Source organism: Elephantulus edwardii, unplaced genomic scaffold, assembly GCF_000299155.1.
Source record: "Elephantulus edwardii isolate Elephantulus edwardi_28Jun2011 unplaced genomic scaffold, EleEdw1.0 scaffold00121, whole genome shotgun sequence".
Lineage (NCBI taxonomy): Eukaryota > Metazoa > Chordata > Mammalia > Macroscelidea > Macroscelididae > Elephantulus > Elephantulus edwardii.
In genome coordinates this window covers 2,949,474-2,968,158 of record NW_006399871.1, presented here as the reverse complement: position 1 = coordinate 2,968,158, position 18,685 = coordinate 2,949,474, and the positions used below count along the sequence as shown (strand labels likewise).

General features: G+C 44.6%; 1 protein-coding gene across 2 annotated transcripts in view; it reads left to right on the top strand.

The window, feature by feature from the left end:
• The first annotated feature begins 4,707 nt into the window (after positions 1–4,707).
• Positions 4,708–18,685, top strand: part of DHX30 (DEAH (Asp-Glu-Ala-His) box helicase 30) — a 30,043-nt gene continuing 16,065 nt past the window's right edge. The window contains exons 1-5 of one of the 2 annotated variants that reach the window (XM_006892947.1): positions 4,708–4,789; positions 6,970–7,064; positions 8,896–8,950; positions 15,205–15,300; positions 16,350–16,378. In XM_006892947.1, coding sequence (XP_006893009.1) covers positions 16,372–16,378 — 7 coding nt within the window. In that variant the 5' untranslated portion in view covers positions 4,708–4,789; positions 6,970–7,064; positions 8,896–8,950; positions 15,205–15,300; positions 16,350–16,371. The remainder of the gene's footprint in view (positions 4,790–6,969; positions 7,065–8,895; positions 8,951–15,204; positions 15,301–16,349; positions 16,379–18,685) is intronic. The other variant, XM_006892946.1, reaches the window with a different exon arrangement.

Here is an 18,685-nt window from a genome sequence, read left to right as displayed (position 1 = left end):
GACTAAGGTGCGCCTGATCCAGGCTATACTCTCCACAATTGCGTGCTATGTGCCAGAGAGTTGGACAGTGACTAGGTATGACAGAAAGAGAATTGATGCATTTGAGCTGTGGTGTTGGAAGAGTGCTGAACATACCACAGACTGCTAGGAGAAAAGAGAGGGTGAAACCAGGCTACGTCTTGGAGGCAAGGATTCTGTAGATTGGTCTGACATACTCTGGGCATGTTGCAAGGAAGGACCAGTCCTTAGAGAGAGACACCATGTTTGGAAGGGTGGAGGGACAGCACAAGAGAGGAAGAACCTTGATGAGATGGATCAATTCAGTGATTGGGGTAATGGGAGTAGGTGTGTCAGAGATAGTGAGCTTGGCACAGGATAGAAGAGGGTTTAGGGCTCTTGTACTCAACGGCACATAACAACAACAACATGAGTTTTGTGTCCACTGATTGTGGACACAATCATAGAGTCAAAAAAAGAAGTGGAGAGAGCTGTGGGAGAACGGCTATTGTTAGAGCTTGTAAAAGATTGGAGGATGGAGGCATGTGTGGCTTTTTTTTTCTCACAGGCATCAGCCTTGGGCTTTTGATTCGGGTTCAATTTTTTCTTGTGGATTTTGCGGTCAGATCCTTTCACCAAACCCATTTTTATACAGTGCAAGAAGGAAAATGTCTTTTATGGTACTTCCTCTAGGTTTGATTTATTACTCAGTTGGCATGTTCTTGTCATTCTTTCCACCAGATTATAACTTCCTTTAGAGAAGGGGTCATATCTTTATCACTAAATTTTTGCAATGGCATTTCAAACATATGTGAAGCTGAATCCATATATCTGTCTGTACCTCCTGTGTCTCTTAATTAACAACAGATAGTCCTTCCAGTTACAACGGTACAGATCTCAAAGCCATGTTCCTATAAGCCAGGGCCATATCTGAACCTACTGCTCCACAACCACCTCTTCAATCTGTTCTTTCTTTAGCAAGATTCTGCTTGCATGTGATTATTAAAGATCTTTTTGATAATTTCTATATTCTGTGCAATCATCTATTTTTTTTCTTAAATTGGCACAAATACTGATCTCCTAAAATAGTCCATCAAATTGAAATGGACCAGATTTAGCCATGATGATAGGAAACTATCAGCAAGGAAGAAGCAGAGAACACAGTGCTCGTCCTTTGAGGCCAGAGATTTCTGCATCAGACTCATTAGGACCTACACAAGAGCATCAGTAGCTGGAGTGGAGAATCTGAGAGCAGACAAGAGACAGTGCTGATATGAAGCTTGAACCATGATCCTGGAAGCCAGAGTCAGGGGCCTTCACCTAAGCTTGTTGGAGGACTGTGGGAAATGTCATAATTGGCAGAACTAAAATAATGACCACGGATGAAAGGAGAATTTATGCCTTTGAGCTGCAGTGCTGGAGAAGAGTACTGAATATACCATGGACTTCTAAGAGGACAAACAAGTTCTTTCTGGAGAGGGTGAAACCAGGCTGCTCCTTGGAGGCAAGGATTCTGAAGCTCTGTCTGACGTACTTTGGTCATGTTGCAAGACGGACCAATCCTTGGAGAGGAATATTATGCTTGGGAAGGTGGAGGGACAGTGCAAGAAGTTGTTGGTCAAAGAGCCTACAAGCATGCTTCAGAAACTGTCCACTGTACAGCATGCCAATCTGAACTGTAACCTGTTAGCTTCCTTAGTAAAACCCACCACCTCGAGTATGGCTCTGTGAGATTGTGTGGTCACTGCAACAGATTTCTGAACCACTAAGTAGTAAAGCAGTTAGATTGGTGTTAAAATTAGCAGAGGTAGGTGTGGGAACATGGGGTGGGGGCTCATGTCTGATCTTGGAGGAACTGGTTTTATATTGTGGATGTTGCTGATGGGAACTGTCCCCCTTTGTGAAGTTACTAAAGTGAGTCTTTTAGATTTGGTCATCCGTGTGCAGCCTATATTCATTTTATACGAACCCAGTAGTACTCAGTCATGTGAAGGATGGCTGTTTTAAGAACTGATAGCAGAAGGAGCATGAGGGTATGTCTGTCCTCATTGGAACTGGCTTTGTTACTGATATTCTTGATGGGGATTCCTCCTCCTTATGCAGTGAAAGTCAGACTTGGCCACTCCTACACCCACTGCACTGTTTTTATTTATTGGAAGAACTAAATGGTGTTCAGCTACATGACATTACTCCTAACCTCTTTGAAAGGAACCATAATAGAAAATTCTGGATAAAGTAGGGAAAAAATGTGGAACAAAACTCAAAAGATCAAAACTGAAAACCAGTTTAAAGCTTTCACTTAAAATAGAAGATAAAGATACGTGCATGAACTATATGAAAACGAAGTTAGTTCTAGAAACTTTCACTCAGGTCACAATAAAAATCTGAAGATGAAAAGAGGGAGGAGAGAATCTGTTTATTCTTGCCCTTCTCACTGCTGAATGTCATTTGGTCCGTCATTACCTCTAATTAGTGCCCTAGCTTGTTTTTCCAGCCAGTTCTACTTTCACACTTCCACAAAAAACTTCCTAGTCTTCTATTTGAAATTATAAAGATAGTATCTTTTTAAAAAATTGCTTATAAATAAAAATCCTTTACCCTGGCATTCCCAACTTTACTTTTCCTGCTTCTCTGCTGGGTCCTAAGCCCTTTGAGGGTAGGATCTTTGTATACCATTCATTCAGTCCAGCAACCAAAATACATTATTTAAGCAGGGGCCATTTCTAAGTGCTCCGGTGCTAATGAAAAGGTTCGCAGTTGAAACTCACCAGCTTTGGAAACCCTACAGGCAGCTCTACTCTGTCCTATAGAATGTTAGACCACAGTGGGCTTTTATTTTAACCTATACCTACGTACATCTTGAACCTGGACTGGATTCTGACTCATGCTGATCCCATTACAAAGCAGACGTGAGCTTCCTAAGGACTTTTTTGGCGGTAATCTTTTCACAGGGCAGCTCACCTGGCTCTTCATCCTTAGTGCCACTGGGGAGGGGGCCAGCCACCACCCTTTAAATTAGCTGTTGCTAGGTGCCATCAAGTTGACTATGACTCCTAGTGACCCTATCTATGAACCGCAGATCTGTACTTTGCTCTATCCTGTGTCATCCTCACCATCTCTGATACTCTAGCCTATTGTTAGTCACTGGGTCAACCCATCTCCTTGCAGATCTGCCTCTCTATCCCTGACCCTCGCTCCACTTTTCCCAGCAGGATGTTTTTTCCAATCACAGGCCCCTCCTGACAACATGCCCAAAGTATGTGAAATGAAGTGTCACCATACTTGTTTCTAAGAAGCACCCGGATTGTACTTCCTCCAAAACCGACTTATTTGTTATTTTGGCAGTCTATGGAATATTAAGGGAACACTGGTGGCCTACTGGCAAGAAGCTGCGCTTCATTCCTGATGGCATGCAATTCGAATCCACCAGCGGCTTGCTCCGTAGGAGTAGGATGGACAATCTCCTCTCCTGTGATTAACTTCCTCTGAAAACCTGCCAGAGGATCAGCTATGGGTTGGTTCTGATTTGAAAGTACACAACAACAACATGGGATATTATGTATTCTTCTTCAACACTACAATTCAAGTTGGTAGACCAGGTCAAATGAATGAGCCATCTCCTGTTCAATACACTGGCTCTCTCTCATACACACACAGGCACGCATATACACACAGGCACACTTATACACACACACACACACACACACACAAATCCACACAGCTGAATCTATTTATATTTTAAAAACGACGGGATGTGACAAAAATTCTCTGTCATTTCCTTTGCTGAAACGTCATAGCAATAATATTGTCTTTCCAGTTTCTGAAATACTCTACTGGGTTCTTTAAGTAGGATTCCACTAACGGGAGTCTAATCTAATGTCCCGCAACTCCTCTGTCACCATCTCACTGCAGAATAGGGTAAGGTTTTCGGATCTGTCGTTCACAGGGTCACTTCGCGTCTTAGTCTTCTACTCAAAGGCACCAAACAACACACCAAAAGGTGCCGGGGCCAGGGGTGTGTCCTTCCCAGCGGCCTGGCTACACACTGACCCCTCTGTGCAAACGCCACCTCCTCCTCCTTCTAGCGCTGCACATTTTACAACATGCCATAAAGTTTATTGCACCCTCCCAACAACCCTGTGAGGCAAGAATTCTCACCTCCCTAAGAAAACAGAAGATCAAAAGGGAGATGGAGAGATGAGCCGCAGTGGCGGGGGAAGCGGGTGGGCTCCGAGCCCGACCGGGGTAGGTTTTTCGACTCCGTGCTAACCTGACCTGCTCATCCTTCGTGAACCACGGAGTGGACGTGCGCAGGACATATCAGGTCCTAACCGCGCTTACACTCGAAGTCGCCGTAAAGTGGACAACGTCCTGAAACCCACCACGGCCGCCACAACGCGCTCTCTCGGCAACCCCAGAGACCCCGCGCGCGCCCCCCTAACCCTCGCGTCACCCCGCCGGAAGTCCCGCCTCCGCCCGCCAGCTTGCTCCCCATTGGGCTTGTCGCCGGGGTCTCGCGGCTGGTTGGCCGCCGGGCGCCGCGAGCCTTGGGCCGCTGCCGCGAACCCTAATTGCGGAGCCAGCTCGAGACCCGCGGAGTCGCTGCAATTGGCACGGGAAGCGGGTCGACGGTGCAGGGTACTCAGCGGTGGGGCGGTCGGGGGAACTTCCGCCGCGGGAGCCGGAAGGGGCCGCGCCGCCGCTAGTGGGAGTTGTAGTCCGGCCGCCTTAAGGGGGGGGGGCACGGCTCATGCGCGGTGCACCGAGGCTTGTTTCACATCTGTAACAACAGGTGAATTGGGCTTTTTATTCTCCCCTTTCGTGCCCCCTGGAGAAGCCTCCTGTGGCCGGGGGTGGTCGGCGCGAGCAGGGGTCCGAGTCTTGACTGCTGGCCTGGCGGAGAGTGGGGAGGAGAAGTGGGCAGGCCCGGGGAGCAGGCCGAGCATCCTAGGCCTGCCCGGGAAGCCGGCCGGGCCGGGCTGTGGACAGCCAGGGCTCGGCCTACCGTTGCCATGGAGCCGGGACGGGGGCGGGGGCCAGACCGGTCCGCCGGGGCGGGCCTCGCAGCCAGGGGTTCCGCGGGGGCCGCGAGAGAGGCCTCTTCATTGGCGCAACGACGCCCTCGCCTCATGGGATGCTCGGTTTCCCCAAGGCAGGGCCTGGAGTAAGCCCCTGGAGTGCCCCGGGACCTTTGTCTGCACCCCCGTGCTTCCTGGACCGTTCGTCCAGAAAAAGGCCTGATGCATCTTGGTTTCCCTGGTTTGCCCACTTCTGCACCTATCGTGTCACTAGGGGAGGCCAAGGGGTGATGTGTTCTTTGTTTGCTGGTGGTGACTTGCCCCATTTCGCAGGGGAAGACCTAATGCATGTTGGGTCCTTTGTTTGCAGTGAACTGAAGTCCCAGGGGTCCTTAGAACTACCAAGCCAAGAGTATGCCGACAGCATGCTATCTAGTCCTCATGTGGAATGTTGGTCACTTTAAATGCGATTTTGCAAGGTTGGGGCTGCCCTACTTTGCAGCCCTAATCCGCAGGGACTTGCCATACTTTGTAGCAAGTGGTCTGCAAATGACCAGTTTCAGTCTCTTAACTCTTGCGTGGCCTAAGGGAGAGACTTTGGTGGTTTTCTTGAGAGTTTCGAGGGGGGGGGGGCAATGACCTCACTGTCATTTGGAGTCTGTACTATTGCAATTTACATGTAAATCTCTTTAAGTATCTGGGAGCTTTCAAGAGGGAGCACGGTTCCTGTTCTGTCCTTTGGGAATTTTGATAGTGTTCTTTGTGTCAGTGTTGAATATGCAGGAGTTGCATTCTTTGCTGCATTTTTTTGCCTCTGTAGGTTTTTGGCTTTTTCTCTCCCAAAGTTATTTGTACTCTGCAGTGTTTTACACTATGTGATTTTGGACCAAAGTTTTAATCAGCTCTTGGACTCTGGTCATCCTTTCGAACACTTTGAAGATGTCTATACAAAATGGTATTTTAAAGAATGTTACCTACACGGGGGCATCATGCTTGGAAATAAGAAAAAACAGTGTAGTATAAACTGGATACCTTTCAAATCAGAATACTTAAGTGTACATGTCCAGCCTGCCCAGTGCTCTGTTAACAACAGGATCTTGGATAAGTTGTGGAAACGGTGCCTTAATTTCCTTCTCGGGAAAATATCATTTCTACCCCACTGGGTCGTTGATGGATTCAATAAGATAAAGTCTGTGGGAAGTACTTTGCAAACTGTAATAATGCTATTTGACCTTGGTTGTGATTGTTATGTGCTATAGAGTCAGAATTGACTCATAGCCAACCCTCTTGTCAGTTGATTACCCATCTTTTCTCCCATGAAGCAGCTGGATTGGCTGTATCTTTGTATCCCTGTATTTTTGGATTGGCAATGCAACTCCTTGCCGCTCGGCCACCAGATCTCCCTCTTTGACATTTAGCTGTATTATTTTCCCCAATCTAGAATAGCATTATGCCATAAAACCTGCAAAAGTTGGAACTTGTGCAATGTGGAAATCTGTCAGAGATGGAAAAGTGTTGACAGTACCCTGTCAGAAATGGAAAATTTAAGAGATAGAATAAACAAGTCAGTCAGTCTTTGGAGGTCCAACTCTTTCAGGTTTCGCTGTAGCTTCTTTACCTACCTTGGATTGGCTTATATTCTATGGAGTCAGAATTCATAAAGGAAGCAAGTTTTGCTCTGGTTTTGGCTAAAATGCATTTCAGGCCCATAAGACCCTCTTTACCATGACTTTTTTCTTGGTATTTTACAGGTGCTGGTGTAGGAGAGCTTATATTTGATGGTCTAGCGTGGGTCATGGCTGGCCCTGAAATGAGGCCAATATACCCACTGTGTGTGTTTCATGCCACTAACGAAATTTGCCCTTGTTAGAGTTAATGAATGAATTATAAATTGGAGCAACTTTCTCCACTTTTGGGGATCACCAATTTAGTGACCCAGCATTGTACTTCCCAGGAGGAGGTCTAACCTCGGGATGAGGAATAGCAAGGAGAGAATTCAGCTCCAGTTCAAAAGCCTACAAAATCTGAGACTTTCTCTGCTTTTGTAAGGTAAGTTGATGTAGCCTTGCACACAGGGTCTACTGAGGCCAGAGGCATGCATTAAATTCATTCATGGTTGAGTTAGATGAGGGATACCCTTTTTAAGTGGTTGTGGAACTTCTCCATCTTGGATCTCTCCCACAGTGATTCTATCTGGAATTAAGTGGTGTTTCATTATGCAAGAATTCTTGACATAAAATTTGACTGGTCTTTAAATTATTTAAGAAGCACTGAACCACAGTGTTTTTTTTAAACATACCACTGCATGACAAGGGAGATAGCTTTTTAAAAAATCGTTATGAAATGCTTTAGAACTGTAAAGTCTCTCTAAAATGTCCTATCTTGAATATCATACTATATTTTATAGCCTGTAATGAAAAAGATAGTGGTATTTGAGCTTTTGTTACCATAGAAGATTAGGAACTTTCCCCCTTTAACATCATTCATAAAGTTTTATTGAAACCCAGCCATGCACATTCATTTATATATTGCCTATGACTGTTTTCACACTGTAACAACAGAGTTGCATAGTTGTGACAAACTATCTAGGCAACAAAGCTTAAGACTTTTAATATTTGAATATGTACAACAAAAGTTTACCAATCCTTAGGTCACAGACTTTTTAAAAGCAAAGCCAGTGTTTAGGAACAAATTAACTTATAATTCTTTAGCCAGAAAGTGTTCATGAAATCACTTGAATGATTTAGATCTTAAAATATTCTTAACTTAGACTCTCAAAATATACCCTTTTACTCTTAAATTTGGATAGGAGGAGTCTCTAGAATGTAATTTCCTAAGTATTATCATTGTTGATATTACATTGAAGTTTTCTCTCTGAGCTACCATATCCTTTCGGCTGAAATTTCCGGCATCCCTGGGGGAGAGGAGGCCATCAGGGCAGACCTGCTATGGACCTGAAAGATTCGGCCCCAGGTCAGCCCTCCAACCCCTGCCTCCCCAAGATTTGAAAATGAGAGGGAATTACAACTAGTAGTAGGAGTATAGGCCCCAGTAGACTCCTGATAGAGTTGTATGTTATTCCGATATAAAACATTATACTGTGTAAATGTTTTTAGACTAAGGCACCTAAAGTCTACCCAGACCAAAAGTCTAACCAAACCAAGTCTACCCAAACCTTATATACAACATCAGTAAATCTGAGTTTGACTATATTTTAAAACAAATTGTTAAACCAGAGATGCTACTTATTATTTCTATTTTTTCACCCTTGGTATATTCCTGAGTTACATGTATTAATGAGCAAATGTACCAAAACTTTTGACCAAGATTCAAGCTTGAATTGGATATCTGTCATTTCTCAGACACTCTTCTCTGAGACACTTTATTTCAAATCACTGTACAGTTGCTCTTTTATACTATCAGTCATATCCATCCCTTGGAACATGATTAGGCTTTGTGAAAGCCTTGTAAAGCAGTTTGTCAGTTATCAGTTCCATTTCCTGCTATCTCTTGGAAAAAAAAGGCTCCATGTAGACTTTTTTCCTCCCTTACAAGTCCCAGGAAATAGGCAAGTATTGTGAGGAAGTGGAAATGTATGTCTTTCGTGATGAAATGTACCCTCTTTTGTTTAACAAGGTTCAGAAAGCTTTAGGTCAGAGAAAAGAAAAAGCTCTCAATTAGAAACAAACAAAGCCGTGTAGTAATTACTCCAGTGGAGCGCCCCCCACCCCCGCCTTTTGGGGAATAGTAGTTGGGGCTCTTAGAGAAGCGCTTCCTTTATCTCATCTTCTGGACAATGTTCCCTGTGTTTTTGAAATCTTCTCTGTGTTCCTGGACCAGGAATATATTAACCGTTGCCTCTGGCCCTCCTCCTTCTCAGGATTCCAGCTTTTCCTCCTGGCCAGAAATGTTCAGCCTGGACTCATTCAGAAAAGGTAAGGATATAAATGTGCTTGTGACGTCCTGCCCCTTGTCCTTGTGATGGGCAGCTGTGAATATCCCTCACCAGCGTGTAGTTCTTGGATACCTTGCTGAATGACTTTCTCAAGTCTTTTCTTATCCACTTTTGTGGAACTTAAAACCCACTGTCACCCCTTGCCTAGTACTTTGAATTCTTATTATATTAGTGGTCTTAGAAATAGTGGCAAGGTGACATGAGTCTTAACAGCAGTTCCCTCTAGTAGAAGCGGCAAGGACAGTATTAGGGTTAAAGATGAGCACTGTGGCAGAACTATAGGGCAATTAGAGTTAAGCACTGTGGCAGGGCTATAGGGAAAAGTTCTTCAAAGGCTGCTTATAGGAAGTGATGTAGTTGATAAGGGCTTTAGGGGTCAGGTGCTAGAGGACTTTGTATGACTTAAACAGGAGTGTGGCTTTTCCCCCTCAAAAAAATGAGGGGTGAAAGGCCCATAGCCTGGGCTGAAGGACTATATCCCATGGTTTTTGTCTGAACATATTTCAGAAAAAAATGATAACAATAACTTTTCCATGACTTCTGATAAAGAGATCCTCCCAGCTGTGTCTCCAAGTTACATTCCTGTAGGCCTGGGAACCCTGGCCAACTAATGCTATTGTAATACCTTGAATGGCCCAGATGTGCCAGCCTCAGAGCCTCTGCTTCCTGTCTCTTTGTTTTCTTCTTACTTTCATATGACATGAAAAAAATTAGTCTCTGCTGTTCTGATATTTTGTTGGGTAATTGTGTCTGAAAAAGGAAAACTGAACTTGAGATTAATATAGACAACACATGTTAAGCTGGAAACAAAATCTCATTAATTCCTTTGCATATATCTCTTAATCAGTGGGTTTTGTGGTCCACTCACTTGGAAAAGGAGAATGACAAGAGATATTTTCCTTGAGAGAGGTATCTCTGAATTTAATAATCCTGATTTTGAAAAGCATTAGAAAGCCCAATAAAATCACGAGCCTTCTTTCCTCTACGTTTTTAAACACTGGGGTGTGACAGGGAGATGGTCCAGGTGAGCAGGCATCAGGGTAACATGCCCTTCCAGCATTTGTGATTGATTTTCCTTTCTAGGAGTGGACATTGTTAGCCTTCGGGTCAATGGGAAGCAGCAGAGCCTCACTGAACAGAGGCTTCAGAGCCAGATGCCTGGTTCCAGTCTCAGCCCTGCCTCAGCTGGCTGGGGCGGGTTGGGTACGTAGCCGGTTCTCTCAGCCTCCATGTCCTCATGATTTTAGTGAGCTGAATCATAGTACCTGTGTCATAGGATTGCCCTAAGGATCAGATGAGTTAATACATGTAAAGAGCTTAGAGCAGGGGCCAATACCTATAAACGCACAATCTATGTCATTGGTAAGTAGCTTCAGGACACACTAGAATCTGATATTGGGCCTTGCTTTCCACACAGGTAAGTGTTTTCTTAGCAACAATTCTTTCATGGTTGGAGAGAGCTCAGGGAGGAGCTTTAATCAGAAAATGTCATCAGCTTGACTAGTTTCCCTCAGGCAAACCTCTCTACAGTTCTCTGACTGTGAGGCTGATGCCCTCTCTTATCTTCTGACTACAGGTACCACTTGTAATGTGTACTGCGGCCTTAGCTTTTGTTATGTGTAGTGTTGTGCCAAGTTCATGGGATTGTTCTTTATCTCTTATGAGGTCATCTTTTTACATGTTTGTTCCTTACAGTATCATGGAAGAGCCCTGGTAGCATAGTGGTTAAGTGCTTGGTGGGAAATCAGAGGATGGGTTCAGATTTACCAGCCATTACCCTCTTTTGGAGAAGGATGCAGCAGTCGGCTTCTGTAGAGATTACTGGCTAGGAGACTCTATGGACAGTTCTGTCTGTCCTATAAGGTCACTGTGGGCTCCGAGGCTGCGTGAATGCATACCTGCTGTGTACAAGGTGCTAGGAGGTGGACAGCTATATTTTAGAGATGCTTCCTGGCACACTGGAGCGTGCAATCTCAATGGAATGGACTGTTTGATGGTTCTGATAATAATGGCTATAGAAATTCCACTCAGCACTCTGAACAGTGACTCCCTGGGTCCTGTGGCTACTATCTTTTCTATTACATAGTTCAACAGAACTGCTGACTCCTCCCCATCTAGAATGCACATGTGCCTGTTAAGTTACCTGCAGGTTTCTGTCCTGTCAGCTGTAAGACCATCAGGCCCACACCACTAAGAGCATGAGCAGAGCAAGACTTTGAGAAACCCTGGGTCAGCAGCCAGAATGTTTGCTTTTCCTCGAGCTCTTTGGTCAGAAGAGGCCTCAGTGATGTTGTGACATTGCCAGAACTACCCCCTGTCCCCCATTGCTGAAAATGCTTTAATGAGATAACAAATAATTGTCAAATCATATATTCTTTTCCATTGAATTCAGCATCCCTGGATGTAAGTGGGAGCCTGCCTTAACCATGAACGGAGAGATTGGACTGGTCATTTCCAACCTTAGTGTCAGGCAGAGCTGGATTTTGTTCCAAGGTCAACTTGGATCCTGGGCACTGTGTTCTGGGAATCCCTCTAGGCATTCCTGCTATAACACTGTGCACATGCTTGGTATTTTTGGCAAAGTCATACACCTGTGTGATAAGGCTGTATGGGGAAGATGGAGTTGGGACTATGCAACGAGAACTCCCTAACCAGAGTGTGATGAACCAGAGTGATGAAAGCAGTAATTAGTAGCTGTGAAGAGGCTTCGGACCACCTAGACACACAGCTCGGTGTGCTGCTGGACATGCACCGCAGGCATTCTGACGAGCACAGATGCTGAGGCAGGGCAGGTGGATGCTGAGCCGTGAGCCAGCGCGGCTGCTGTTCAGGAGCGTGTACGGTGCAGGCGGCCTTGAGTACAAGTACTCACTCCCCATCCCCAACTCTCTGTTATGGAACTTTTCAAAAATACTGAAACATTGAAGAGTGTACAGCGAATGCACGTTTGTTGTTGTTGTTGATACAATCACCAGTTTCTACATCTGCAATCCGGTGATATTCTGGGAGGTGTGCAAGTTTTCTCACTCTGCTTTTCGGAGTTGTTCCTGCCCGTTAACGTAAACTCATTGCCCTTCCTCTCTACTTTCTCCACTTACTTTTGCCACTTTGCTCCCACTTAGTTCTTAAAAGAGCAGAGTGCTCGAGGCTGACAGTCTTGACAAGTTAAGCTAAACTCTTGTTTGGTTTTAAGAAGACTTCACAGGATATTTTTGGTTTAAGGTATAAAGATCATATCAGAGCCAGAAGAACTGAATAGTGCTCAGTTACAATTACTGAACAAAGATTGATCGGAGATTCTATAGAATAATCAAAAGGGGAAACTACAGAACAACATTTCAAATTGTCATAGACTTCTGGCTCTGTGAACTCAGAGATTCTGAATATCCCAAGGGCTGTCAAAACCCCCAACCAATCTGTCTTGGGAGAAGTGCGGGCAGAGGCAGTGCACCTTAGAGGCAAGGACGTGAAATGTTATCTCCCCTACTTTAAGTAGAATGCCAAGAGGAAAGAGACACCATGCTGGGAAAGGTCGAGGGTCAGCTCAATAAAGGAAAACCCTCAACTAGCTGGACTGTTACAGTGGTGACAACAGTGGCCTTGTGAAGGGCCCAGGATGGGGCAAAGTCACTAAGAGGAGTAGTCAGCGATGGTACAACAGTAACCATCCGACTTCCTGGAGTTGTGAGGATTACCTGCACTCTTGAAACTACTGCCTTGAGATAATCTTTCTTTAGACCTTAAATAAAAAATATTCACTGAGGTTTTCTTAAACCCAAATGAAATAGTTTGGGTTAACGAGTGAGGGTGAAAAAGTCTGCCTTTAACATTTGCCGTTATCTTAATGAGATCCAACTGGCAATAGCAATTTGACAGATTACATGGGAACCTTTGGGGGTTATATCTATATTCTCAATGACCACACATAAATAATTTCAGGGCAATAATCTGGATTTTCTGAGGATTTAAAATTCTATTCTGTATTTTCATCTTTTTGATGAAGATTTGTCTATGTAATCTTTGAAATATTCAGACAGATTAGTTGAACATTGTCCAGTCCTTCTGGTCTCATGGTAAAGGAGGCGATAATTCATAGAGGCAATTAGCCAAACATTTAGTACCTTCTTCTTCCTCTTAACTTCTTCATCTCTTGTTTCAAGCAATTAGAGACCTGTGCTATGCACTGGACAGCTACTTGCTAACTTTTAAGACCGTAGGCATTATGAAAGGAACTTGAGCAGAACAGAAGAACTATACCTGTTACTAGGACAGCTAACTGAGATGTCCTGTAAAACTATGACCTCATCAGTCAAGAAAGCAAATCCCAGAGATGTGTGGTTGTACATAAGTAGCTGTTCTGTTTTTGTTGTCCGTACGCATCTGTCTCTCACTTTGCCAGTTCAGCTTTTTCACTGGGGTACACGTATTTGAAAGTTGTTACATTCTTCTGCTATATAGCTGTTCACTTTTGATTTTTCAAAAATGTAACTGAAGAATTTTTCTTCTCTCCTTGACTTAGAAGAATCACATTAGAACCAATGTTCTTCTTTTAACTTACTGTTAATTGTTGTTGAAAATCTATATAAGTGCAAAACATATTCCAGATGTTCTAAGTGGTGTTGATTGTGTTTGAGTTGTACGGCCATCCTCACCCTCCTTTCCTTTTTTGATTTTCTTTTTTAAATTTGAATGAAATATTATTAGTCACTGGCTTTTCATTCGATCATTTTTACACATTTTATAACTTTGATGACAACTGATTAATGTAATTAGTTCATTACAGTGTCTTACCCCCTCTATTGCATATTATCTTTCCTTTCCCCCATCTTATCTGTTAATTTTTACCCCCTTGCCCTCCCTTCTCATCCCTGTAACTGGTCTCACCCACATCTTCTGAGTTGTTCATCTCCATTACCATGAACCCACTGCCCTCTGACCTCCTTCACTAATCTTTCCAATTGCTGTTATCCGTTTCCTCCCACGTAGATGGGTCTTTATTTTATTTTTTTTTTTAATAGATGGGTCTTTAATGGAGCAGAAACCTCAAGGCAGACATCCTTTCCTATTTTAAGTTACAAAGTATTGTTTGATTTTAAGAAGACTTCAAAGGATATGCTCAGTTTAAGATTTAAAGATTGTTTCAGGGCAGTAGTTTTGGGGTTCACTCAGTCTGAATGGCTTCATAAAGTCTAGATTCTATGAGAATTTTTGAATTCTTGAACCTGGGTTCATATGTGACTGTCATTCCCTGTTTATAGTTGCATGTGAGCTGAGGTGCATGAGAGAAATGGGTTTCATTGGAGCAGAATAGACTGCGTCTTAGGCGTGTAGTGTGTGTGCTGTTTCTCCCGTTTGTCCCTTTCAATTCAGTATCCAGAAAACACTGGGCAAGAATGAAGAGCTTCTGTACCTTTCCCCCCAGACTAGTGGATCTCTGATGTTTTCACCTCTGATGTTTTAAGTGGCTTAAAAGAACTTAAGGCTTCCTTAACTACTCATTTCTACTTTCCTGTGGAAAAGACTCAGTGAGAGTCTTAATTTTAGTTTATGTATGTCAAAATCTTAGAACTCCTTAAAAGTATGCTTTGTAGGCCTTTGAGAGAATAGCATTTAATGTCCCAGCAAATTTGGAGTGGCAGCTTACTCAGAGAGGAGAATTGGCAAGTGTGGACATGACTGTGGACATGATCTTGGCTTTCTAGGAGGATCTCGGTAGTCATTAACATATCTCTTGTCCAGTTCTTAAAGACAGAGAATGACTTGGGATCCGGTGGCTAAGGTGGCCACCAGGGGAATACACCAGTGCAGGCATAGCTACCATCAACAGAACACCAGTAATCCTCTGGGCCTACACGTGCCTTGGCTTTTAGCTTTCACCTGCTATCCTCTCTCCTCCTCATAATTGAAACCTTGAGAGAAGTATGCGCAATGAATAGATGTTGAACTCACAGAGGGAGTTGAAGGGAATGGCTTAGGAGAGTTTGATGACTTTTTTGAGAGCTAAGCAGAGATCCCTCCTAAACCATCACGTATCCCATCTGGAAAAGAAGATTGCTTCTCCTGTGTGGCATTGTTGGCACCATTTCTCAGAAGATGCAGTTGGCTGCTAATACCATCCATTGCCCAAAACTCCTCACGGATGCTCTGGGGGAGAGTCAGTTCCCGGGGTCTGTAACTGTAAGATGTGAGAATACGTTGCCCTAATGCCCTCTCTTCTTCCCCTCCCTCCCCCAGATCGGACCCAGCACAGGCAACGTCAGTGCAAACTTCCCCCAGCCCGCCTTCCACCCATGTGTGTCAACCCCGCTCCTGGAGGCACCATCTCTCGAGGTAAGAGACCAGCATCAGCTGATTTAGGACTTGGAATAGGGATAATGTCGGAGGAAGGTGGATAGCAATGGGGCCCTTGGGGCCTCTGGGAAACAAGTGTGGAGCAGAGTTTTGAGCCTTGAGGAGGGAAAGGAAACTTGGAAAGAGCTGGGTTATCTCAAGATCCTGACTCATGGGTTGGCCGTGGCTCTCTTCAGTGTGGTTGGGAGCCTAGGGTCATTCTGGGTGTTCAGCACCAGCTCGGAGAACCTCCAGGGCTTGAGTCCTTGAGGCCCCTAGGCCACCGCTGGCCCCGGTGGTTCAGAGACAGCAGGAAGCTTGTAGCAGAGCCAGAACAGAAAGCCGTGACTTGGCCCAGTGGCCTCCATCTTGCAAACTTTGGGATGTCCAGCTTCTCTACCTTCCCCAGCACCTCAAAGCACTTTACTGACATTAAAATCTGCTTTCTCATCTATCTGGCAGGGTGGGCTTTCCTTTTGATTGGGCAGCCCTTAGATAAGTGACAGTTCACCCCAGGTCTCACTGGTACCCAGGGGCAGGGCCATTATAGGACCCAGGGAAGCATCTCTGCATGGGAATGTCTCCTCTTTCCCCTCAGCCTTAGCTCTCTTCTAGGTGTGCTAAGTGCTAGCAGCCTTCTTTTTGTTCTGTCAGGCCCTCCTCTCTTCCTCTTAGGCCACCTATTCACATCCCTCCCCAGCTGCCTAGTAAAAAAGCATGATTTTAGGTCAGAGACTCTTTGCCTCAATTTGAAACAAGTTGTCCACTTTAGAATTTATATGTAAAGTGCTTTGAAGGTCAAGAGCTCAAAAAAGGTATGGGGAGCAGAGAGCACTTCAGTCTGTGGGCATATGGTGGCACGTTCCCATGCAGTCCCCATGCCCTGCTGCAGTGACTGTGGACAGCTACCTAGAAGTAAGGACTTCCACCCCTCTCACCATTTAACTTAAGTATTAAAGAAATAACACCCCCTGACCATTGCCAAAATAAGAGTTGATTGCCCTTTTTTCTTTCTTCTCCTTCCTTAAAATGCCCTGTAACTCGAAAAGGCTGAACGTTAACATTTCCAACATGGCAGGTGAGTGGCTCTGAGAGTGTCAGGCGTGCTTTGGCTGAACTTGAAAATGGTTAGTCGGGGTGCACTAGGTGGCACGGTTTATACAGAGGAGAGCACTGGCACTGGGGGTGAGCTGCTGGCCGCAGTGGGGCAGCTCAGCAGAAGCCATGGTCTCTCTTCCTCAGAGCAACACCGATCTCATTAGCCTGACGTTGTTTCCTCACAGCCAGGCTGGCGGAAGGCATCCGTCTGTAGGTGTGCACATCTTTGCCTTTTCTATCTCTCTCTCAGCTAACACGGATTCTTGCCTCTGTTTCTCCCTCACAGTGCAACTCTGAGCCCACCTAGGACTGTTGGGTCTTTCCACCATGCTTTCTAATTCGTAGAGTCTTCTCTGATGCCTCTGCCTTTAAGGAGGAGGTGTGAGGTGGTGTTCTAATAATGAACGTCATGACGCCCAGCAAACAGTGGTGGCCACTTCAGAATCAGATTTGAAATAGAAAAGAGGCTATAACCTCCCTTTTCTTCTCCATTGCAAATCTGTTACCAAGACTTTCTTTCAAGGTTAACCATGTTGCATTAATCAAGAAATTAATTTCTAAATATCCCCTGTTAATCTCAATCCCACCCCCACCCTGATCTGAGACCTAGAACACCAAGAATTAAGGTAGAATAACACTCCCTCTGGCAGGATTCCTCATATGACGCTGTCCCTTCTTGATGTGGTCACTCACCTCAAGGTCCCTTATGGCTTCACATATTTGGAAGGAAATACCTGTGAGGACAGGTAACCTGAGTGGGTTAGAGGCTGGGATCACCAACTAAATGAACCATTTCTTGGCACTCTGACCACCTATCAAATATCTAACTAGTACGGAATTAAGTTGTCATAATAATATTGGCTGTGACCCCTGATTTCTTCAGCTGTCTTTGGTTTCTCATGCTCTCCCTTCAGAAGTTCTCTGGTTGGTGCCCAGAACCTGCACTATCCTGGGCTTCCTCCTGTTGCCTTTTCCTGGTGCCTCCAAAGTTTAGGCTCCTGAAGCATTATCCTGTGTATTCAGCAGATTCTTTTCAACTTGCTTAGCACTTAGGACTAGATGACATGGGCATCTATGCATTGCAAGTGGATGGAGAGATCTCTGAGCCAGTAAACCCTTTTTTCACAACTTTCCTCCTTTTCACAGGCAAAGGAGTCAACTTTCTCTCCTCAGAGAATGTGGCGGAAGGGAAAGGTTCCTGGCAGAGGGTCTTGGGGCAAGGGGGGCATACCTAAGCTCCTCTAATGTTCTTCAGGACCCCTAAAGCAGAGGCCAGCAAACTGCAGGTTCCACTAGTAAATATTTTAGGGTTTGTGACCGTGCAGTCTCTGTTGCAGGAACTCAACATTCCTATTGTAGCTTGAAAGCAAACAGAGGTAATTTCTAAATCAACAAGGATGGGTATGTTGCAATAAAATTTCATTTATAAAACAGCTAGTGGGCTAGAGTTGGTCTGCAGGCTATAGTTTGCCTACTCCTGCTCTAGACCAATGGGGAAGAAGGATTCTGGGAGAACCAGATTTCCAGGAATTGTTTTAAGAAGCCGTCCTAATTTTACAAGACACAATGAAGTTTGTGGAGGTGAAGTATTTGCTCTGGGTGCTATCAGCTGTTGAAGAAAATGAAGTAGGAAAAAGGGTCCCAGAGTTCCCTGAGCATCTATTTGGTTGACATCAGCTGATGTTGGTTTTTTATGTTTTCTCCCCCATAAAATTTCAAACATGTATCTTAAATATATTTTCTGTCTTTAAAAGTGGAAAAGATAATATAGTGAAGCCCCATATTCCTATCACCTAGTTTGAACAAATAACTTAGGACCAATCTCGCTTTACATCTACCTCCTCACATTGGCTTCTTTTGGTAGCAAATCCAAGAAGTTACGCCATTTTCACCTGATGCTCAGTGGCTGTCAGAACAGGACACTGCTCGCAGGGCCTTAAGAACATCCCACCAAGGAGTTAGGTCCTGCTGTCCAGGTTCCTTCTCTCTAGGTCATGATTCCCTTTGGTTTTCAGATAGCCTCAGCACCTGTTGCCACTACCAGGCTCAGTAAGTTTCTCGATTCTTTGGGGGAATTTAGGTTGCTAATTATCTTTGAAAAGGTCTCTGAAAGTGGAATGGATGGATGCCTAGGTATTTGGCAAACTGAGTGTTACCTGCTCAAGTACAAAGTGCTGGAAAATCATACTCAGACACAAGATTGCCATCCCAGTATTGCTGATTTGGGTAGAGTATCTCATAGAGATGCTGGTGTCTTTTTGTGAGGCCAGACAATCTCCTTTTATCC